Source organism: Lithobates pipiens, unplaced genomic scaffold (assembly GCF_037356315.1).
Source record: "Lithobates pipiens isolate NorthernLeopardFrog02 unplaced genomic scaffold, aLitPip1_a1.2 Scaffold_1, whole genome shotgun sequence".
Classification (NCBI taxonomy): domain Eukaryota; kingdom Metazoa; phylum Chordata; class Amphibia; order Anura; family Ranidae; genus Lithobates; species Lithobates pipiens.
In genome coordinates this window covers 227,505,772-227,530,883 of record NW_027507685.1, presented here as the reverse complement: position 1 = coordinate 227,530,883, position 25,112 = coordinate 227,505,772, and the positions used below count along the sequence as shown (strand labels likewise).

General features: G+C 41.7%; 1 protein-coding gene across 10 annotated transcripts in view; it reads right to left on the bottom strand.

Annotated features, from left to right (window-relative positions):
- Positions 1-25,112, bottom strand: part of LOC143983908 (uncharacterized) — a 65,610-nt gene that overhangs the window by 6,771 nt on the left and 33,727 nt on the right. For 8 of the 10 annotated variants that reach the window (XM_077484088.1, XM_077484056.1, XM_077484064.1 and 5 more), the window contains 6 exons: positions 24,662-24,919; positions 22,309-22,392; positions 17,253-17,387; positions 10,416-10,565; positions 4,459-4,581; positions 1,538-1,681 (listed from right to left, as the gene is read on the bottom strand). In XM_077484088.1, the coding sequence (XP_077340214.1) occupies positions 1,538-1,681; positions 4,459-4,581; positions 10,416-10,565; positions 17,253-17,387; positions 22,309-22,392; positions 24,662-24,919 (894 nt within the window). The remainder of the gene's footprint in view (positions 1-1,537; positions 1,682-4,458; positions 4,582-10,415; positions 10,566-17,252; positions 17,388-22,308; positions 22,393-24,661; positions 24,920-25,112) is intronic. The other 2 variants (XM_077484072.1, XM_077484079.1) reach the window with 2 other exon arrangements.

Genomic DNA, 25,112 nt, shown 5'->3' with positions numbered 1-25,112 from the left:
GCTGGTTATTTTTGGGCTTAACGTTACCTTTCGTTCTCCTTGTTTCACATCTAGAGGATGTCACGTGGTAGATGGCACATTAACTTGAGACTGACAATAGATCCACTTGAATGGATTTTATTTGCAAAAACTCAAACCATTGAACAGTCTTTCAACTTGGCATCAGAGGGTTGGAAAGGAAAGTTCAGGTACTCTCAATGTCAAAGTCAAAAAACGTTGGAGAACTTGCTTATTTTGACTGCATCCAGAAAATAGCCATTCACAGCTGGATGATCACTCAGATTGGACAGTCCCTCTCTCACAAGGCCTAGCAGCCAACCAGGTGTTTACTCAGGAACAAAGTCTTTATCACCGACGTTGTTGCAGAACACGTGGGGAAACAAAGCTGTAGAACACTTGTAGGATACCTGGATCTTTCAGCCTGCTTGGTGATATTCACAAGACCGAATTCTCTCAATTACTTCAGCCCTTCCAGGCTCTTGTTAAGAAAACCAACCCGTAGGTGGTGTTCTTCTAAAGAGTCCTCCCCTGGAATGCTCGAAGTTCAGTGGGTCTCTCCCGAACCGGAGACAGCACCCATACACCTTGGAATCCTTCCTCAGTTCCCTTGTCTTGGGCTAGCAAGCCCCGAGGCATTAAAGTCGGGTGGATCCGCACCCCAGGCCATAGCCTTCCTGGGGGCTGGTCAGGAGGACCAGGACCATGTAATCAGCACAGCATAGTGGACCGGAATCCTAAACCCCGTGATGTGCGCATCTTAAATACCCTCTCTTAGAGGACAGAGTGAGAGGGCCACTCCCCCTGACCTGGCTCCGAGAGAGAGTAAATTAAACGCCCAACCAGACCATAGTTCCACGACTGCCACCAGAGACAGTGCTCCCCGTGGTCAGACTGAACATCTCACATCCCAGTCAGACTGACACAGAAGTCAAATTTAGGCAAATAGACCCAAATCAAACTGTAGTTTAGGTAAAGTTAAATTTTGAAAAACACATAGGGCGTGCTCTTCAGGAGCCCGCCGCTACACGTGCAAGGACTTTTTTTAAAAACTGAATTTTTGCTTGCATATGATTGGATGATGGAAGTCAGCAGAGCTTCTCCTCATTTACTAAGCTCTGGAGCAACTGCTCTTGCAGAGTGCAACTGCACAGTCACTTTTCCTTTAGTAAATCAACCTCCCCCTGTCTGCTAAGGAGAGCAATACCAGCTACGGTATTACTTCAATAGTACATCATTACATCTATTGATATTTTTGTTAAATGATTAAAAAAGCACATTTGTGTTTGTTACCACCTGTATCTATGGCACAGTTTGATTAAGGATATTTTACTGGTCAAACATATTGAAAAAGTCAACAATTTCCTTGGTATGCACTTACATTTTAACATGACTGTGTGCAGCAAAAATGACTATTTTTAATATTAATATTATAAACAGTTAATAATTAGGTTTTCTGTATTGACCAGCTTGATTGAACTAAAGGGAATATTTTCTACCGTTTTCTGCAGAAGTCCCTTTTATTAAATTATTTTATTACCTGCTTTAGTTTTAGTGGAACATGGACATTTCTTAGAATCTCTGTTGGCATTCACATATTGGTGATCCTCATGTATTGCTTCATTATTAAACCAAGGTGGGTTAGGAATAATGGTGCTTGTTACGGTGTTTGGGAAGTTCAAACCTAAAGAAATAAAAAACATTTAGAAATTCTAATTCTGCATCTCCAATTCATTGCTCAATAAAGACCTACAGGGCTCTAAAGATAAGAAAATGCTTTGCCAACTAAGCTAGAGAATCTTATTTTACTACTTACATGATGTACTACAGTAAGTCACCTGATTAGTCCCAGAGTTGTAATATAAAAAGAAGAAATTCCCCATTGTCGATTGAAAATATCAGAAGGTTTATCATAGATTGGATAGATTTCACAATCACTTAAACTTGCTCCCTTAAAGTGAACATGTGCCCAGAATATATTCTGAACACGCAGTAAGTGATTGTTTACATTTGTGGTCAGGGAGCAGTAAAAATAGGCAGTTGAGCCTTAAAAAACATGTAAACCCAACATTTGAGATCCCCATAGATCCCAACTGTCCCTGATTTGGAACAATGTCCCTCTTTCCCTTCTCATCTGTCCCTCATTTTGGTCGTATCTATATATTTGTATATAAAATTCATTTTTTATCTTTCAAAAAGTGTTTCACAGTGATAAACCTTTCTTCCAATTTCTAAATTCATGCGTTTGAAAATGTTAAAAGCCATTATTAAGGAATAGTAGTGCTATACAAAGTATTTCTGGTTTTAACTAATAAGGTTTTGTATAATATTCCCTTAAGGGGGCGTGGCAAGGGGTGTGTCCTATGCCTACATACTTTTGCTAATAAGTGTCCCACGTTCCCATCTCAGAAAGTTGGGATGTATGGATTCCTGATATGTTCCATGCTGTGTCCTGTATTGTATAAAAAAGTATCGTATTCTTTGTATTACTTCATTTGCGTGAAAAGACTGATATTTCTGCCAGTCCCTCTGCTTTCCTATTAAAAACTGATTACACTAAGCGGGAGAGCACAGCACAATCAGTTCTCTAGCTGTGCTGGGAGCTCAGCCTGCTCTCCTACTATTATCAGACTTGTCCTGACATGCCCCACCTGCACAGCCATTCATTGAGAAGATCAGTGTTCTGCTGTTTTTTTTGTTGTTAAACAGATGAAAAATTAAACTGTTATTACCGTGTAACCTGCTATATCCTTGCTGTGTACAGAAGATCCTCAAAACATTTCATGTCTGTCCACTTCCCGCCTGCTGGCCGTCATATGACATCCTTGACTTTGTGCGGGTATATCTGAATGATGTCTGCAGCTACAGGCATCATTCAGATATCTGCTTTTTCATCCGGCGATTCCCTACACCATGAGAATGATCATAGCGGCTGTTCCATTGCTTGATCGTTCTTACTAGGCGGCGAGAGGGGACGCCCACCTCTTCTGCCACCTTCCGGTGCTTCTACCGACTCACCGTTTCCATCAGTGAGTCGGAGACAGGAACCGTCGGCCATGGATGTTTACCATAGAGTTTTTTGGAGGCCGGGCGCGATGTTATGACATCACGCCCGGCCGCTACATTCAAACAAATGGCGCCTCCATGGCTGGGAAGTTGAGATCATTTTTTCTTGGGGGGATTTTAGGCTTCGCAGACTAGAGGTGAAATGTGGGGTCTTATTGAACCCATATCTCACTGTAAAGAGGACCGATCATGCCATATTCCTATCACAAGGGATGTTTAGATTCCTTGTAATAGGAATAAAAGTGATCAAAACAATTTTTTTTTTTTTAAAGTGTCAAACTAAAAAAAAGAAGAAAAAAAAGTAAAATTAACAATAATAAAAAAATTAAAGTGCCCCTGTCCCCTGTGTGCTCGTGCGCAGAACCGAATGCATACGCAAATCCCGCCCACAAATGAAAACGTTGTTAGAATCACACATGTGAGGTATCGCCACGAACGTTAGAGTGAGAGCAATAATTCTAACATGTACCCAGTAAAAAAAATTAAAGCGTCGCCTATGGGGATTTTTAACTACCGAAGTTTGGCGCCATTCCATGAGCATGTGCAATTTTGAAGCATGACATGTTAGGTATCTACTTACTCAGCATAACTTCATATTTCACATTATGCAAAATAATTGGGCTAACTTTACTGTTCTTTTTTTAAAGCACAAACCCATTTTTTTCCCCAAAAACGCGTTTGGAAAATTACTGCGCAAATACCATGCGAGATAAAAAGTTGCAACGACTGCCATTGTATTCTCTAGGGTCTTTGGTAAAAAAAAAAACACCATATATAATGTTTGGGGGTTCTATGTAATTTTCTAGCAAAGAAATTATGATTTTTACATGTAGAGAAATGTCAGAATTGGCCTGGGTGGCAAGTGGTTAAAGAAGTTAAATTCTTGCAATATATGTAACAGACCAGGGTAGAAATGTGTTCTGATTTTATTTAAAAAGTGGGAGTTAAACTTGCTTCTATAAAATTATTATTAATACAGGGGGTATCCATGACACAGAGTTTGCAAAGCATGCTGGACATTCAAGATAGAAAATGTTTTTGATTGTTCTTTGTATTGATCACATTTTATTATGTAACTTATATTTTTTTATAGTTGGCTCATATTAATATAAATATTTACTGTATTTCTATTAGTATATTAAGTTTTGTATAGGATTTTATGAATATATAGTATGTTTCAAACATACAGTATGTTTTGCATATTATAGATTTATGTGTTGAAGAGGAAAGATATAATTTTCTTTTAAATACGATTAGGAGGGGTTTCTTTTTTGTGCTGTAAAACTTATTTTATGATCTATTGATATCTGTTGAAATATACTCAATGTGAGTAGAGTAGGTTGAGGAATTAGAAATGCAGACCTATAAACAATTCCAATACTATTTCATTTTTACCTGATTTATAACAAGAGGAGTGCAGAACTGTATGAGGATTGCTGCTGATGTTCAGATTCTGGTAGTCCAAGTGTGCATGATGGTTAAACTTAGGTTCTCCAGAAACAAGAGTTCTTGTGTCTTCTGCAAGAAAGTTAATTCATTATGTATTTATTTTAAATTTAACATTATATACTGAAATGTACAGTTTAGTAATGATTTACAGCAGTGGTCTCCAGACAGCAGCCTGGGCGCTGGATGCGGCCCTTTGCTTGATTTTATCCGGCCCTTAGGGCACTATTTCATCTACTGCCACCAAAAAAGGTTCTTCATTCTGACACTAATGATGGGGCACAATTTCTACCAATGACACCAACAATGGGGCCCAATGACGCCAACAAAGGGGGCACAATTCCACACACTGAAACCAAAGATGGGGCATTGTTTACTCCCATTGATGCCGGGACATTTTCCAGTCCCAATGGCCACAGTCCAGCCCCCCTAAAGTCTGAAGCACAGTGAACTAGCCCTTTGCTTAGAAAGTTTGAAGGCCCCTGATCTACAGGGCTCTGGGTGTGATACTGCATTCTAAAAGTCACCGCCAAGTTCGAGAGACAGAATGAATATAACCGCCACCTGCTTTAGCTCTTGGGGCTGAGTGGATCTTAAAGTGGAAGTAAACTCCCCTATCGTTTTCAGCCAAGGAAGCTGCCATCTTTGCCTCTGTTTAATCTTCAACTGCTATGGTGCTGCACATGTGATTCGTTATGACACCAGCCATTGGATGGTTTGATAGTTTGGCTGAGAGCACAGCCAATGTGCAGTTAGCATTCTCGGCATGCCTTTTTTTTAACTGTTTAAATCCATGGGTTTACTTCCACTTTAATTATAGCTATGGCTATCATGGCTATGATTAGAACCTACTGAGGGTCGATACGTGTGAGGCTGGAGGACTGTATGTTGTATTCCCTCAAGTAAATAAAAGTATGGCAAGAGCTACAGTGGGTGCCGGCTATATTCATTCATTTACATGTGTTGGAGCTTTCCGTTGCACCACACTTGCAGACATGGATACGTGACACAGGTGAGCAGTAGCTTGTTGTATACTTGGATTTTAATTGGGAGGGACTGCCTTCTATATAATCACCAGATCAGTCACAAATTTGTAATAAGAAAAGCTGAACCCCTTTTAGGTATGTTGGACCCTTTAGGCCTCATGCACACTGGATGTTTTGCCAACTCTCCTAGACTCCTTTCCATTTGGCAGCAGAGTTTTGGCAGAAAAAAAAACGTCTGACACTTGTAAACTCATGTAATGCATTTTGGCGCGTCAAGAGCTTGCTCTGCAATTAATTTCATTGGCCAGAATAATAATTTATTTTAGCCATTGAAATCAATGAATGCTCAAGAGCTAAATGTGCCTAGTGCTTAGGTGCCTTTAGATGCACTTCGGCATGTCAAGTGTTTTTTCTGTTCCTGGGCACACTAACTGCGCTGGGATTTTCTGCCTCTAAACTCCTTCAAACACGTATGTGTGCATGGACACATGTGCTGACATGCAGGGAAGTTTATAGGCAGAAAAGAAATGCCAAACCCCCCTAGAAACAGAATGAGGCCTTAAAAGGATTTCAGAAAAAACTGCAAGCACCTGTGTACTGTAGATATCCTTACCCGTATCACCCAACTTTCTGAGATGTGAAAGAAAAACACATGCTAGCTAAACAAATATAGGCAGAGGGCATACCAACCACATATCAAGTATAACCATTACAAATAAATGCTCACAACATTTTGGGTAAAACACACAAGTGTTTGTCACCATTTCTTTTGCTTTGTAATAACTTAAAGTGGAAGTAAAGCCATCGATTTAAACAGTTTAAAAAATGAAGGCATGCCGGGAATGCTAACTGCACATTGGCTGTGCTCTCAGCCAAACTATCAAACCATCCAATGGCTGGTGTCATAACGAATCACATGTGCAGCACCATAGCAGTTGAAGATTAAACAGAGGCAAAGATGGCAGCTTCCTTGACTGAAAACGATAGGGGAGTTTACTTCCATTTTTAAAAAAAAATAAAAGAAAAAAAAGAAATACAATATTATAGAGACTGGTTGAAAGGTTTAGTGTAGTATAATAAAAGTGGTAGTTGAAGTATAAATGCAACATTTTGTTTTTAGCTTTGGATAGAGTGGAGAGGGATTACAACATTTTTTAGGTTTTTTATTGCTAAGGTATATGTGTTAATCGAGTGATTCATCATCTTCATTTGCTCTGGGGATCGTTATCACTGGGATTGAAGGAAAATCAAACATTCTGAGACTTGCAAGACTCATCTGAGCGAGTCACAGAGGGTTGACACTTATCAATTGTACGGGAGATAGGGAGACTGTCACTGCTGGAAATCTGGACTTATCGCCATTTGCGTTGCCTGTATATCTGGTTGAGGAGTTATCCAATTGTGGGAATATCTGCATTTCTGGGCTTATTGTTTGGTAAGGAGGCCCTCTATGTGGTGTTGGTGCACTTGGATTCATTATTTATACATCACTGGGTGATTTTTATTTTTCCACGTCCCACATTTAATTCACATTGTAAGTGCAATGATGTGGCGTTTTGTTTGTTTATAAACTTGACAATATTACACTATGGTATACTATATATCTTTTTCTGGGTTAATATGCTTTTGGAGTTAAAGCTTATCTGGGATTTTAAGCCTGCAAGGACTTCATTGTTTTTACATCTTCTTGTACTTCAATGCCCAGGCTGGGCTGAAGCCATCTGTTTGCTTGGCTTATATTCTTGTAAGCATGAATTTCTTAAGGTGGCGGTACACTTTATTGTGAAACTCACTGGTGCTTCTTCTGTTTGAAAGTTTTTACATAAACAATTATCACTGTGGATTTTATTTTGCACTACGTACTTTTTGTCATATCCATTAACACTTGTATTTATTTATCAAATTTTTAATTAATTTATCTACATTGGTCACTCCGCATTGTATGATGACTATTTTGTTTTAGGTCTCACTTTTTTATCGCAGCTTCTCCCTTGTTAGCCACTTGTTAGTACACACGGTCGGACATTCTGACAACCAAATCCTTCGAATTTTGTCCGACGGCTTTTGTCCGAAACTGTTGCATACACACAGTCGGACAAAGTTGTCAGAAAATCCGATTGTACTTAACGTGATGACGTTATTTCTTTAGGATGGGACTACGTTCAGGCTAGTAGCCAATAGCTTTGGTCTAGGAATTTGATCTGAGCATGCGTGGCACTTTGTCCAATCGGAATTCTCTACACATGATCGGACAAAGTCCGATCGGATCATGTTGTCGGAAAATTTTATAGCCCAGCTGGAAAACTTGGTCCGTCGGATACTCCGATGGAAACAGTCCGATGGAGCCCACACACTGTCGGATTATCTGACAACACAGTCCTATCGGACATTGTCGATCGGAATGTCCGACCGTGTGTACAAGGGCTAAAACATTTTGAGTGGTCGTTAGAACAGGAATTCAGGGGAAACTTTCCAAAGGCAATGCTGTTCTGCTGGCCCTCATTTCCTATCACTTCGAGTTGTGGCTATAGGAAGTAAAAAGAAAGTTCACCGATGTGCCACAAATGGCAAAAAAAAGTTGGGGTTATATCCCATTCCCCTTTATGCTATCAAAAATAAAATTCGGAACAGTTTGGGAATTATGGAATCTATGTCATCACTGGAGTGAGTTGATTAAATAAGGAAAGTGGATGTTCAATGAGCCACTAAATACAGCAAAGCCAAGTTTACTTTGAATACCCAATCATACGCAAGGTAATTTAAAAAAAACAGGATGTTTCATGCACATGATTAGGTGATCTAACAAATGTTCACCTTATTTGCTAAGCTCAGGGAACATTCATTTAGTAAACTTTCATTTTTCCAAGGGAACTGTCTATTTTATTAGTAAAACAATTCCACTGTGTACAGAACACCTCCTGTTTCCTGTACATAGCTTAGCTTGCGGGTTGTCATATTACAAATATGATACTAATTAAAAATTATAGCAGAAATGCCCTGGCACTCAGCAGGAAGTGACTACAATCAATGAGGTCAAATTATTAAAGTCAAAATGTTCACTTAGCTTAGGGAATGTGGTGAAATTTGCTTTGTAAAAACTACCCAATCATGTGCAAAGAAAAAAAAAAAAACTGTATTTTTGCTTTCACATTATTGGATAATGGAAGTCACCACAGCTTAAGAGAAAATTCCCTTGTAAAGTGCACAGCCTTTTTGTTTTTAATAAATCAACCACTTTGTGTCAGGCTCACTAATGCAGAAATGGGGTTCCGCCAAGTAAAATTGCTGGAGTTTACTAAAATCCTGGCAATTTTTGCAGCTAACTTAGAGAGGTGGTTATTTAGTTATTTATTTTTAAAGTGAAGGTACAATTTATTATAAAATACTCTTGAAGAGTAAATCTTTGTATAGAGGTAAACTTAAGCCTGTACACACTATCAGAGTGTTTGCTGGGTTTTTCCTTTGGATTTACCAAAACCATGTGGTAGAAGGGCCTGCCTGATTGCATACACATTGAAACTCCTAAGGTTTGACCTCATATTATATGGTTTTGGTAAATCTGAAGGAAAAACTCAGCAGACAATCTGATAGTGTGTACGGGGCTTTACACGGTTTGACCCTTACAATATCAAGCCCCTTCCAAATATCGGATAGACTGGGCAGTGTTAAGGTAGACAGAGTTGGTTTGTGACACCCATCTACTGCTACTATTACCAAAGACAGCATTTCAGCAGAAGAACCCTGTACCAACTGTAAAGCATGATGGTGGAAATGTTAAGGTTTATGGTTTCTTTACTGCTTTAGGGCCTGGCTTGCAGTCATCAAGTCAGCTATGACTGCTACATCATATCATGTGGGCTTGAGGAGAATGTGAGTCTACCTGTCTAAGGCTGGGTTCACACTACAACATGGAGCGGCTCAGAGAAAGGGTCCAGTGCATCCCTGTTCACCGTTTCAGGTCCGATTCAGTCTGAATTTTTGGCTGAATTCAGACTTGAAATGGACCAGAAGATGCACAGGGCTGCTGTGCAAATTGCACCGGAGCCGCTCCAGAGATGTGTGAACCGGCTCCATAGAACCAGCTCCACTGTGGCCGGCTCCATAAAGAGCCGGTCACAATCTCCTGAAATGCGAATTGGATGTGGGGAAATCCGCGTCCAATTTGCAATAGTGTGAACCCAGTCTGAAAGTTTTGGTTCTATAGAAAATGGATGTTTCAACCTGATAATGATCTGAAGAACACCAGCAAATCCACTAAGGCAGGGATCTGCAATTAGCGGACCTCCAGCTGTTGCAAAACTACAAATCCCACCATGCCTCTGCCTCTGGGTGTCATGCTTGTGGCTGTCAGAGTCTTGCTATGCCTCATGGGATTTGTAGTTCCGCAACAGCTGGAGGTCCACTAATTGCATATCCCTGCACTAAGGGATGCCTCAAAAAGAAGAAAAACTTTATGATTAAATCACACTGAAATGGTGTGGGCATTTCTCGCAAGGAAACTTACAGGCATCTTGCACCTGAAGGAATTTTTCTTAAAGGGATTATAAAATATTGAGTTGATGTCAGAGACTGGTGGAAAGTTGTGAAAAATGTCAAGAGGAAGCCATGTTTGCTATGGAAGGCAATACCAGCTTCTGTAAGGCCAAGGGTGTACTTCAACAGTACATCATTACATCTATTGATATTTTTGATAAATGATTAAAAAGGCACTTTTCCTTTTGTTTTTATTCAAGTATATTGCCTGTATCTGTGGCACAGTGTGGAGCTTATGTACTTATGGGACGTACTTACATTTTTACATGGCTGTGTGCAGCAAAAATGTTTGTTTTTAATATTAATATAAAAAAACAATTTATAATTAGAGTTCTGTGTTGACCAGCTTGGTAGAACGTTAGTGAATATTTAAATTCATTTTTTTACCTGCTTTAATATTAGTGTAAGTTGGACAACTCTTAAACTTTCTGTCGGCGTTCACATCTTGGTGGTCCTCATGTATTGCTTCGTTATTAAACCAAGGTGGGTTAGGATTAATAGTGCTTGATACGGGGTTTAGGAAAATCAAATTGTAATCTAAAGAAAAACAAAAAAAAAATTCTAATTCTGCATTTCCAGCTCTTTGCTTACTCACTTCTTATTTTACTTCTTACATAATGTACTACAGTAAGTCACCTGATTAGTCCCAGAGTTGCAATATAGAAAGAAGAAGTTCCCCATTGTTGCATGGCAAATATCAGGAGGGATTTCACAAGGAGTTACAATTGCTCCCTTAAATTGAACCTGCGCCGAGAATATATAGTAAAGGCTCATTTATATTTGTGGTCAGTGGGCAGTTGAGCTGCATTTTTTTGCCTCTCAAGCCCGCAAAGGCAGCCAGACAGGTTCATACCCATGCCACTGCAATACTTTGCAATGTCTGTGGCAAAAATTATACCCTCAGCACATTTGGTGGGCAGTACTGCCACTGAACATGGGCGACAGCCTCCCTACAATGCACAATGTTATGGAGCAGTAGTGGGGCATTTATAGACAGTGAGAGCGACATATCACCTCCTCACCATCTGTCACACATTTCAGATTAATTTTCAAAGGGACATCAAGGTCTATAGTAGGAAGAGCTGGCCACTCCAGAAATCCTCTTTTAACCACTTAAGGACCGCCTCACGCCAGATATTAGTCAGCAGAATGGCACTCGCAACCCGGTCACAGAGCTGAAGAATGAGGAGAGGTTTGTGTAAACAAACCTCTCCCGGTGCTTCCTAGTGAGCCTGTCACTGATTGTCTGCTCCCTGTCATAGGGAAAGACAATGAGTAACGTCACATGCCAAGCCACGCCCCCTACAGTAAAAAACACACACATTAGGTCACCCTTAACCCCTACACTGCACCCTAGTGTTAACCCCTTCACTGCCAGTGACATTTTTACAGTAATCAATGCATTTTTAATCGCACTGATCGCATGCTTTTACTGCATGTACAATTTATGTAAATACTTTGGTATGTATAGTCTGGATGCATTCCATACAGAAAGTGCTTATTCGTATGGTTATTCATATGAATAATATGATATGATATGATAATATGATTAAGACAACATCAGTGTCAAACATCCAATGTATGATATTTGCCACATGACTACATGGTCCTTATTCTTTTATTCTAATTGTGTGTTGGTCCAGATAATGCAGTAGAACTGCAATACACACACCATAAACTGGATATTTCCTAGCAGCAGCAGTGATTTAGCTTGCATTGTAATAAAACATATGGAGCCAGAGCATCATATGTTCTCATATCATGAGAAAAGTATGAAGTATTTTCCCCTACTTCACATGGGAGTGAGGTAGGGGAAATTCTCACCAATGGGGTCATTGACAACAATAAAGAACTGACTTAATCCTTATCACTCTATTAAAAACAAACAATGAGTTATACTTTAAAGTTATTGAGGTGACCTTTCTATAGGAAGCTGCAACCACCATTTTTTGTTAAACTGATGAAAAATGTAAATGGTATTTCCATGTATCCTGCTATATCCTCACTGTGTACAGAAGATCCCGAAAAATGTGTATGTTTAAGAAAGTTTGCAAAAATCCTTGCAAATGATGTAACTGACTGGGGTAGAAATGTTTTCTGCTTTTATTAAAAATTGAGTTACATTTGCTTCTGTAGCGCCGGGCTCCTGAAGAGCATGGACTATGTTTTGTAAATCTTGTTTTTTCCTAAGACTATAGTTGGTCTTAGGGTTAATTTCGGTAAATTGTGGTCTTGGCATCAGTTTGGCTGGACTATACTATGTTCTGCCTGGTCATAGGTGTAGGTTTCACCTTTGACAGGCATTGGAACGCAGTCTGGTTGGACGCATTGGGTACCAATCTCTCTCTGAGCCCATCAATGGGTGCGTTGTCTCGCTGTGTATTCCGGGAGAGGGTACTTAAGGCGCTGAGGTCACGTGGTTCTGGGTTCCGATCCAGAAGTATGTTCTGACTCCATGGTCCTGGTCTTCCTGACCAGCCCGCAGAGGCCCTCATGGCCTGGGTTGCGGATCCATACGTTTCTGAGTCTCGGGACTGGCTAGTCCAAGGCACGGTAACTGGAAGGAGGATTAAAAGATGGTCCGGTGCCGTCTCGGGTTTGGAGAGGCCCAGCAACTCAAAACACAACTGGGGGAAGGACTCTTCAGAAGAGGGCCACGCACGAGGCTGGCTCCTCTGTAAAAGCCTGGAAGCTAAGCTGAAAGGACACAAGTAAATCCGCATCCTTATGGTATCGCTGCACCGGCTACAAGATACTGGTACTGTAAGAAAGTTCCTAATTTCATCCTTCGGTTACACCTAACTGCTAAATCCACAAACAGGGATTTATCCGGTAGTTGAAATATCCAGTTGCGAATGGCTATTCCCTGGATCAGCTAGAGAGAGACATTTCAAATGCCAGCAGTTCCAAAAGTACCTAAGCTTTACTACCCATACCCTCTATTCCCAACTGTAGAGACTGTGTTCTGTTCAACGTTTTATGCAAATAAATATTCCTATAAGGGATTTAAGTGTCGGTCTCTGCAGTTTATTGGGCCATCAACCTTGGAACCCCCTAGACAAGAACGAGGTGGAGAAGGTAATCGGTAAGCCCAACAAAACCAGCCGCTTCTTCGGGGGTCAGTGCTACACTTCTATAGAATTTTTACCTATGGCCAATTAATATGGGGGGGGGGGGTTATCCATTACACAGAGTGTTCTTTTTAGAGTTCCCCTTTTATTATGTAACATATTTTTTTATAGTTGGCTCATTTTAACCACCTCAGTACAGTGCAGTTACACCCCCTTCCTGACCAGACCAATTTTCAGCTTTCAGCGCTCTCACACTTTGAATGACAATTACTCAGTCATCCAACACAGTATCCATATGAAACTTGCGTCCTTTTTTCCACACAAATAGAGCTTTCTTTTAGTGGTATTTAATCACTAGTGGGTTTTTTATTTTTTGTGCTATAAATAAAATAAAACGTAAATTTTGTGAAAAAAATGCCTTTTTCTTCGTTTCTGTCATAAATTTTTGCTAATTAGTAATTTTTCTTCATAAATTTTGGCCAAAATTTATACTGCTACATATCTTTGGTAAAAATAACCCACGTTAGTATATATTATTTGGTCTTTGTGAAAGTTATAGAGTCTACAATCTATGGTGCCAATCACTGAAAATTCATCACTTCTGATCAGGCCTTCAGTACATCAGGTGTACCTAATTTCTTGAGACTCTAACTAGTCAGGAAAGTACAAATACCCCCCAAATGACCCCTTTTTACAAAGTAGACATCCCAAGGTATTAAGTAAGTAGCATATGGAGCACCCCCTGCCGGTACGTCCATCTGACTGCAGCTACCGACCGGGGCCCTTTGTTGATGGCTTCCGTCCCCCCCCCCCCCCCCCTTCCCTACCCTGTCCTGTCCCCCTCCCCTCCCAGGGACATACTATGCTGACCATGTGAATACTCATTTGTTTTTTCTTTTTGCCTCTTTTTGGCCTCCGGCCTCTTGATGCTCAGAATAGTTTGTTTGCTTTACATTGACTGTTTGTTATTTATTGTACGAGATATGGATACGCAGTTCACCCTTGTGCCTGCGTTTGTGGACATTTTTCTCTGCCTGTTGTAATTCATGCCTTACATCTTGATCTATATCTCTCTATATTTACTGATTTTTCTAATGTTCTCGTGTATTGTTTTTGTTCTTGCTTTAAAAATTAATAAAAATTACAATTATAAAAAAAAAGTAAGTAGCATGGTGAGTTTTTTTAAGTTGTCATTTTTTCCCACAATTCTTTGCAAAATGAAGATTTTTTATTTTTTTTTATTTTTTTTTACTAAATTGTCATATTATCAGGTTATTTCTCACACACAGCATATGCATACAACAAATTACCCCCCAAAATACATTCTGCTACTCTTCCCGAGTACGGCGATACCACATGTGTGAGACTTTTACACAGCCTAGCCACATACAGAGCACCAACATTGATGTAGTACCTTCAGACGTTCTACGAGCAAAAATGACGCATCTCATTTCTCAACCACCTATTACACTTTTGAAGGCCCTGGAGTACCAGGACAATGGAATTTCCCATAAAATCACCCCATTTTGGAAAGCTAACACCCCAACGTATAATCTGTGAGGCATAATGAGTCTTTTGAATGGTTAATTTTTTTCCAGAAGTTTTTGGAATATGTGGAAAAAAATGAAAACGCATTTTTTTTTACACAAAATTGTCAATTTATAAGATATTTCTAACACATAACATGTATATAGCAAAAATTACACCCCAAAATACATTCTGCTACTCCTCCCGAGTATGGCGATACCACATGTGTAGGACTTTTACACAGCCTGGCCACATAGAGAGGCCGAACATTGAAGTAGTACGTTCAGGCGTTCTAGGAGCATAAATGACACATCTCATTTCATTCCTACCCATCACACTTTTGAAGGTCCTGGACCACCAGGACAGTGAAATTACCCACAAAATGACCCCATTTTGGAAAGTAAACACCCCAACGTATATTCTATGAGACATGGGCTGCAAATAGGTACTCGGGTACTCTGATGGGCTGGAGATAGGTACTCGGGTACTCAGATGGACTGTGACAGGTACTCGGGTACTCAGATGGACTGGAACAGGTACTCGGGTACTCTGATGGCCTGGTGACAGGTACTCGGGTACTCTGATGGCCTGGTGACAGGTACTCGAGTACTCTGATGGCCTGGTGACAGGTACTCGAGTACTCTGATGGCCTGGTGACAGGTACTCGGGTACTCTGATGGCCTGGTGACAGGTACTCGGGTACTCTGATGGCCTGGTGACAGGTACTCGGGTACTCTGATGGCCTGGTGACAAGTACTCAGGTACTCTGATGGCCTGGTGACAGGTACTCTGATGGTTTGGTGACTGGTATTTGGGTACTCTGAAGGGCGGTGACAGGTACTCAGATGAACTGTGACAGGTACTCGGGTACTCAGATGGACTGTGACAGGTACTCTGGTACACAGATGGACTGGAACAGGTACTCGGGTACTCATATGGGCTGTGACAGGTACTCGGTACTCTAATGGACTGTGACAGGTACTCGGTACTCTAATGGACTGTGACAGGTACTCGGTACTCTAATGGACTGTGACAGGTACTCGGTACTCTAATGGACTGTGACAGGTACTCAGGTACCCTGATGGGCCGTGACAGGTACTCGGGTACACTGATGGGCCGTGACAGGTACTCGGGTACACTGATGGGCCGTGACAGGTACTCGGGTACTCTGATGTGCCGTGACAAGTACTCGGGTACTCTGATGTGCCGTGACAGGTACTCGGGTACTCTGATGTGCCGTGACAGGTACTCGGGTACTCTGATGTGCTGGGACAGGTACTCGGGTACTCTGATGGGCCGGGACAGGTACTCGGGTACTCTGATGGGCCGGGACAGGTACTCGGGTACTCTGATGGGCCGGGACAGGTACTCGGGTACTCAGATGAACGGTGACAGGTACTCGGGTACTCAGATGGGCTGGGACAGGTACTCGGGTACTCAGATGGGCTGGGACAGGTACTCGGGTACTCTGATGGGCTGGGACAGGTACTCGGGTACTCTGATGGGCTGGGACAGGTACTCGGGTACTCTGATGGGCTGGGACAGGTACTCGGGTACTCTGATGGGCTGGGACAGGTACTCGGGTACTCTGATGGGCTGGGACAGGTACTCAAATACTCTGATGGACTGTGCAGGTACTCTGATGGACTGTGATTGACAGGTACTATGAGGGGTGGTGACAGGTCCTCTTTATTGGGGCGGGGGGGCAATCAGTATGTTTGGTGTACACTGTATGCGGTAACGAGATGTTACCGTAATCTCCTCCTCACACACGATCGGTGTGTGAGGAGGAGAACCCGGTAACATCCCGTTACCGCGGTTTGTTTACATTTTAGTGATTGGCTGTGAAAGGATCACAGCCGATCACGTGGGTAAACAGCCAGCCAATGGCTGTTTACCAGTGTCGGTGACGAGCAGTGTTCCCGGGGAACACGCCGCCACCGACGTGCATGCGCAGCGCGCTCGCGATCGCGCGCATGCACCGTGCACGTACGGGGTGTGACCATCTGTGATCGGCCGTGACTTCATCACGGCCGATCACGTGGTAAACAGCCATAACGAATGGCTGTTCACCCCCTTCGGTGGCGAGCGGTGTCTCTGTGACACGCCGCCACCGAAGAAACAGGGATGCGCGCGCACGATCGCGCGCATCCCTGTTTAAACGGGAGGCCATCATATGACGGCCTCCCGCCACAATAGCTGCGCCGCCTGGCCGTCATTTGACGGCCGGCGGTCAGCAACTAGTTAATATATATATTTACTATATATTGCAGACATTCAATTAGAAATAATTGTATGTGCTTTTTAGATGCATTTTATTATTATATGAACTATTGTAATCATTTCATGATTATATAGTATGTTTAGAATATTTTTTTCTTATCTTTGCATATTATAGACTTATGTGTTGAGGGGGAAAGAATTCATTTTCTTTTATATAAGATTAGTAGAGGTTTCTTTTTGTGCTGTACAACTTGTTTTATAATATATTGATATCTGTTGAAATATATCAATGTGAGTATAAAATAAATGTGAGTATAAAATAGAATTTTGAGGAATTAGACACACAAATCTATAAACAATTCCAATACTATTTTACCTTACTACTATTTACTACTACTTGTACCTGATTTATTATAAGAGGAATGTAGAAATGTATTAAGATTGCATGTGTTCAATGCAATGTTCAGAGTCCGGCAGTCCAACTGTATTGCACCATGGTTAAACTCAACTAATCCAGGAATAAGAGTTCTTGTGTCTTCTGTAAGAAAGTTACAACATTATACATTTATTTTAAATATAAGATTATATACTGAAATGCACAGTTTAGTAATGACCTACTGGCATTGGCAAAACTACCAGGGTTGCAAAGGTCACATTGAGACCGGCCCTGGAGTTCTGCCACTGTGGGGGGCCTCACCCGCCTCAACAGCCTGGACTGTGGCTCCCCAGCGGCTGCAGGGCTCTGAGCTGCAAGTGTCTCTCTCACAGCCCAGAGCCAGCTCTGGCAATCCCCACCCCATGGACTTAAGAGGAGAGCGCTGATCAGCTTCTCCTCCTCACGCCCCCTCTCTTCCTGTGTGTACCCACCCACACTCCCCGGTGGTGTTGTGCCACAGAGAAGGGTAAGTGTTGGCGGTAAGTTTTTAGTCCAGCTACCAGATGAGGAAAGGTGCAGCCTGCCATTCTATCCATCCATGAGAAAGGTGTTTCCCCTCCCTCCCTGTTTACTACTTCCAGTTAGTATACTTATGTAAGAGGAACTCAGATATAAGGGGTGTTTATGTACTCTGATGTAAGGGGGGCTTTGGTGAGCAGAGACCCCCTTACATCAGAGTTCCCCTTCACACCAGACTCCATAGCATGTCCCTTTACATCTGACCCCCCTGAAATCAGGGTTCACCTTTGCATTCCAGAGTCCAAAGAGATCTCCCTTACAGTGTAAGTGGAAGTACTGTGGACTCTGATGTAAGGGGTCTTGACAGACTGATGTAAGGGGAGGGGGGCTCTGCAGACTCTGATATAAGAGGGTCTCAGCAAACTCTGATTTAAGGGGGGCTCGGCAGATTCTGATTTAAGGGGTGCTCTGCGGACTCTGATGTAAGGGGTGCTCTGAGAGCCCTTATTAAATGGGAATGCTGGGAACATGCTGATGTAAGTGGGGGCTCTGGTTACCAGAGAGCCCCTTATATTACAGTTCTCCTTTACACCAGAGTCTGCAGCATTCCTTCTTAGTTCTTACATCACAGTTTCCCTTTACATCAGAGTCTGCAGAGTCACCCCTTACAGTGTAAGGGGGAACTCTGTGGATTCAGATGTAAGGGGGAACTCTGTGGATTCAGATGAAAGGGGGAACTCTGTGGATTCAGATGTAAGGGGGAACTCTGTGGATTCAGATGTAAGGGGGAACTCTGTGGATTCAGATGTAAGGGGGAACTCTGTGGATTCAGATGTAAGGGGAACTCTGCGGATTCAGATGTAAAGGGGGAAATTCTTGTGATTAAATTCACATGATTAGAAATGTTATTTACTTACAAAAAAATTGCTGCGTGCTGCTAAAGTGTTCAGGTTGGCTTGAAGATAAGGTGGCAACCCTGCCCAATATGGCAGGAAGGGGGTCTGCTGTGGGACCATAATGAATAGGCCCCACAATGGCAGTAAAGGGCCTCAAGATCAATGGGAAGGGCCTTGGGCTCAGAGGAAAGAGGTGAGTTGCGGGGGGGGGGGGGGGCATCATGGGCACTAAGGCCCTGAAGGTTCTAGTTATGCCTCTGCCTACAGGGTTCTGGATACTGCTTTCTAAAAGTCACTGATAAATGGGAGGGACTGCTTTTAATCTAATCACATAATCAGTCCCAAATTTGCAATAAGAAAACCTGAAGCCCCTTTGGGTGATCCTTTAAAAGGATCTCACAAAAGATTGCAAGGGATGGCTGTGTACCATAGAAATCCTTACTTCCTCCCAACTTTCTGAGATGTGAAAGAGTGACACCTGTTAGTACAACATATGTAGGCAAAGGGCTTGCCGATTCCATACACCAATTATAACCATTAAAAATAAATGTACACAAATTTATTGGTGAAACCCACAAGTTTTTTTTTTTTTACCCTTTTTTTCCCTTGGTAATAACTTAATTTTCAAACAAAAAAATAAATGCAGTATTATAGAAGTTGGATGAAAGGTTTAGTGTAGTATAACAAATTTGGTAAAGTATAAATGCAATTTTTTTTTAGCTTGGATAGAGTGGAGAGGGATTACAACACTTTTAAGGTTTTTATTGCTATCTGTGTACTCGTTAGGGAGATTCACCTTCTTCATTTGTTCTGAGGACCACTGGGATTGAAGGAAAATTTCAAATTTTGAGTGGTCACCAGAACAGGAATACAGGGGAAATTTTCCAATGACAATGCTGTTCTGCTGACCCTGGTTTCCTATCACTTCTGATTGTGGCTATAAGAAGTGACTAAAAATCTCCCCAATGGGTCACAATTGGCAAATAGCAAAAAAAATTACAGGGGTTATACCCCCTTTACTCTATAAAAAAATAATAATTAGGAACATTTGGAAATTATGTCATCAATGACATCACGGGGATGAGTTGACTAAAGAAGGAAAGCGGATGGTTATTGAGCCAGTAAATGTGGCAAAGCTGTGTCTACTTTGAATACCCAATAATGTGCTAAAAAAAAAAATGAATGTTTTCATGCACATGACTGGTTGACCTAACACAGCTTCACTTTATTTACCAAGGCCGGAGCTTAAGAGAAAATTCCCTTGTAAAGTGCACATCATTTTTGTTTTTAATAAATCGACCCCTATGTGTCAGGCTCAATAGTGTGGCAATGGGACACCAGCGAATAACATTGTTGAAGTTTACTAAAATCCTTGCTATTTATGCAGCTAACTTAGAGAGGTGGTTATTTATTTATGTATTTTAAAGTGAAGTTCCAATTATAAAATGTGTTATAAAATAGTCTTGAACAGGAAATTTTTGTATAAAGGTAAACTTACAACTGTAAAGAATGGTGGTGGAAATGCGTTTCTTTGCTGCTTTTAGGGCTTTGCTTGTGTAATGTGGTGCAAATTCACTTTGCGAAAATTATACAATGTGCAAAGAAAATTAAAAAAAAAAAATGTTTGCATTTTTGCTTGCACATGTTTGGATAACAGAAGTAACCAAAGTAGTAGTAGTAGTAAATCAACCCCCTGTGTGTCAAGCTCGACCATGCAGCAATAGGGCACCAGCAAATCAGATTGCTGTAGATCACTGAAATCATTGCAATTGATGCAGCTAACTTAGAGGGCTGGTTATTTGGATTTACAATTTATTCTAAAATAGTCTTGAATAAGAAATATTTGAATAAAGGTAAACTTACAAGGTTCCATCTTTACAATATCCAGCCCATTCCAAATACTGGTAGACTGGGCAGTGCGAACCAGAGACATGTATGTGAGCTGCTTAGATTCTATGGGAATGAAGCCCTGTGCCCAATGCTGTGAGTGCTGTCTGGGAAAGGATCTTGTCTATACTCCAGGCAACGGTAGATAGGCTAGATGTTTCCGGGCCCCGCACATCAATTTAAGACCTGCCGTATGATAGTGAATGGCAGTCTCAGCCTGGACCCTTGCTAGGCCATGTGGCCAATGTGTTTCACTCTGCCCACTGAAACTTACTCATGGAGATTGTAGTGAAATGCGTTGGAGCGTGGCCTGTTGGGTAAGGGCCAGGCTAAGACTACCACCCACTATCACACAGCAGGTCTTGGCTTGATGGTGCAGCTCCCAGGACACCAAGTAACTCGCTACCATAGACTGGGCAGTGTTGAGCTACCTTGGATAACAAACATTTCTAACCATCATCAGTTCATGGTATTGCACCCAATGAGTTTCCTTTTATTTTTAAATTTCTGTGAAGGGGCAATGCTTTCTATTCCTACAGAGAAGAGTAAAGAAGTATTTTGCTAAGCCTATGCTGCCTACACTTGGTGACAGAGTTGTAGACTGACTAGTATGTCAGAGAATAAGCATAAATTCTCAATCCTCATTGCTTTTAGTGAGGCAGCTACTGGTCTGTGGCCATCCTGACTAGACATAATTTGGCTTTTGAATAAAAACATCAATATCTTTTTATTTGTATAAAAACAAATAATAGTGTGCTAAATTTTAAATATATGCTTCATAATAAACACATGGCTTAATTTCCCTTGAGAAAGTCACGTGACCTGTGACGCAACGCGTTGAGAGGAGTCGGTGATGACAATTCCGGTGTCTCGTTACCCTGGATGTGTAGTGAGGAGGTGACCTGTGCCAAAGCCAAACTGATCATTCAATGCAGTATTTCTGCTCAAATGTGAGTGCATATGATGTTATTAAATAAAAGCGAGTATTTTTAAGCAATCTTGCGCAATGATTACATTTTATTTTCTTTGAGAAATTGAATTTGGAGAAAGAAATTGTTTATGGAGAAGTCCTGGTATTCCTGGAGCCATTAGCTGAAAACCCCTGTACGATCGAGCTGATCCGTTTGTAGAATATTACTAAAACTGCCAATAGGCCCATGAGGGTCTTTATTTGAGGTGAGCAGGCATTGCACACGGAGGTGGTGGTGATTACCTGCCAGCACTTATTCTTTGCAGAGACTGTCAAAGAGCATGGGTTGAGTTTATCTACGTCACTTCGGTGTTTTATTTATATTATTGTGCATGTGGATTTTTCGCATATATCTTTTTAGATCACGTTTTGTCACTTACTCACTGGAGTTTATTATGAAGCATATATTTGACATTTAGCACACTAATGTTTCTAGAGCATTTGACACGCAGGAGAGAGAATTCATAACACCACCAGCATACCACAAAATTATTTTCAATAATAATCTGGAAATTAAATGAATATGGTAAGGTAGAAAGATAAGCAGACCGTTGGTTGTCAATGTAGGAATGACCCCACTTTTCAACTCCCACCCTGAGCTCCACCCGTTACAATTCTGTTGCATGCCCTCCCTTGCTCTTACCTCTTGACCCTGCTCCACTTTATCACCATTTTGCTGCACAGGCCCTGCCCCATACACATTTTCCCTACTTACCCACCACAACTTCAAATTGGGAGGGCCTGCATTTAATATAATCACATGGTTTATATAAATGTAGGTCCTTCATATATGGTGACTTATTGTACTTACCTGGCTGAATCCTAACTAGTTGACACAATTCTTCAGAGCTCAGTGTATTATCCACATGATAGTTCAAGAAACAAGGATTGACAACTGAAGAAAAGAAAAACTGGTAAGATAACTTCCTTAAATTAAATGCTCACATATTTAACATATCAACACCTTCACAGTCTTTTTTTGGGATGGGTGAAGCATAAGAGAAGGGCTAACATTTTAACTTCCTCCTAAAGAAATTACAGAGGGTTTCCATCTGTGTGGCAAAATGGACAGTATAAGACCAGTGGTCATCAACCCTGCCCTCAGTGCCCACTAACAGGCCAGATTTTGTGTATTACCTTGGGGAGATGCAGACTAGAATACTGCAATCACTGAGCAGCAATTATTATTATTATTATACAGGTTTTATATAGTGCCAACAGTTTGCGCAGCGCTTTACAACGCAAGGGCAGACATTACATTTACATTACAATTTGGTACAAGAGGAATCAGAGGGCGCTGCTCGTTAGAGCTTACAATCTAAAAAGGAAGGGGCAATTGATACAAAATGTAATAGCTGTGGGGGAATGAGCTGATGGAGGAAGTAAAACTGTGTTAGTTAGAAGCAGGATAGGCTTCTTTGAAGAGAAGGGTTTTCAGGGATCGTCTAAAGATGGATAGATTAGGGGACAGTCGGACAGATTGGGGTAGTGAGTTCCAAAGGATGGGAGAAGCTCTGGAGAAATCCTGGAGGTGAGCATGGGAGGAGGTGACAAGGGAGCTAGAGAGCAGGAAGTCTTGGGATGACCAAAGAGAGCGGCTTGGTTGGTATTTTGGGACTAGGTTAGTAATGTAGCTGAGGGCAGAGTTATGGATGGCTTTGTAAATTATTGTTAGTACTTTGAATTTTATTTGCTGGGTGAGTGGAAGCCAGTGGAGGGATTGGCAGAGAGGGGTGGAGGACACTGAATGGTTGGTAAGGTGGATGAGTCCTGCAGCGGCATTCATTATGGACTGAAGGGGGGATAGTCTATGTAAAGGTAATCCAACGAGGAGGGAGTTGCAGTAGTTGAGGCAAAAGATGACCAGGGAGTGAATTAGAAGCTTGGTGGTATCATTAGTTAAAAAGGGACGTATTCTGGAAATGTTGCGGAGGCTAAGGCGGCATGATTTGGACAGGGCTTGTATGTGGGCCTGAAAGGATAGTTTGGAGTCTAAGGTTACCCCTAGCACCCTGGCTTGTGGGGGCGGACTGATAGATGTGCCATTGACCTTGTCAGAGAAGTCAGGCGAAGGGGCACGTGGGGGACGAAATATTAAGAGCTCCGTTTTTAGATTAAGTTTGAGGAAGTGGTTTGACATCCAGGCTGATACGTCTGTTGGTAGATCAGTGATGCGTGAGGAGATTGATGGGGTGAGCTGAGGGGCAAATGGTATCACCTGTGATGTATTTCAGTTATCTTGCAAACCTGGCCTGTTGGTGGGCCCTGACGACAGGGTTGATGACCACTGACCTGGAGTATTTGGTAATGTAACCTCTGTTGAAGGAGGGAGGTTGGAGAGCAGATTGACTGATCTCACCCTTCAGCAGTGATCATTTAGCTAAATTTCTAGACCTTTCTACACCTATGGATATTTCACAGCTGCCTAAAGAAATACTGTCTGAAAAAGAGCTCCAAAAAGGCTCTGCAAAAGAAGAAATATTATACTTACTTCTTAGCTACCTATGCCACCTATTCCGATACTCTTCAAAAGCTACACTGGCTGAAACCTAATAAAAACTTAATGAGAAAAAAAAAAAGCTACAGTGGCTGAATATCTTCTGGGCATGTTGGATGCTTGCTGAACTCTGAAGTTTTATCCCCCTGGTACCTACATCACTACTGTGTCCTGTAATGAAGTAAGGGCTGGCTGGTAGATTCTGAGGTTTCGGGGGGGGGGGGGGGGGGCATACATCTCACATACCTAGAAGTGTGTCAAATGCAGAAGTCACTTCTGGGGTCATTAATCTTGAATCTCAAAAACCGTCAACATTTGCAGTAGATCTAGTCAGTGTTTCAAAATTGCTCAGAAATGATAACCCCCTTGGATTTCCATCTTTCCAAAATCTGTACCAGACAAAACTGGTCTCTGCCAGTTTTTGAGATGTCGTGCAATCAGCATGTGCATGCACAACCTCTTACAAATGGCTCTTGGGATGGTACATCACACATCCCAGGGGGCAGTTTGCAAGATGCCATGCATGTACTTGCATGCCACTGGAGTTTCTGCCAGAAAACTGTCAGACCCCCAGTGTGCAAATACGCGGGAAGAAGGGGAGGGGGGATTACGTTGCTTTAATAAATTAAGTCCAAAGTGTCATTATCCAGATAAACATGATCTGTACCTGGAGGAGTCCATGTCATGCGATTTGCAATGTGTAAAATGACCTTCAGATGAACATCAGGATTGTCCGTGCATTGTTCGCCTAAGTCCATTTCGTCCTTGAGAACCTTCATAGATAAAATGTACCAGCCTCCATCACGTGTGACCCTCTTGGGAGGGGGCTCATGGGCATCCCAAGGCAACATCTGAAATCTGTTGGCACCTTGGTACAAGGGACCTTGCTTTTCTATTTGAAGAACGATACTGTAGCGGGCATTAACTAAGTAAAAGAAAACAAACAAGCAAACAAAGAGATTAGTAGCTATTAATATAGAATGAAATCAGATAAATACAAAGTTAAGATTTATATTTAGTTACACCCCGTCCCGAGTGACCTGACCTTTCTCTGTTTTGGTTAGTTTCTCCTTGCTGACACCTCCCACTTGCCAGGCGGAGTTCCTGATCATGTGACT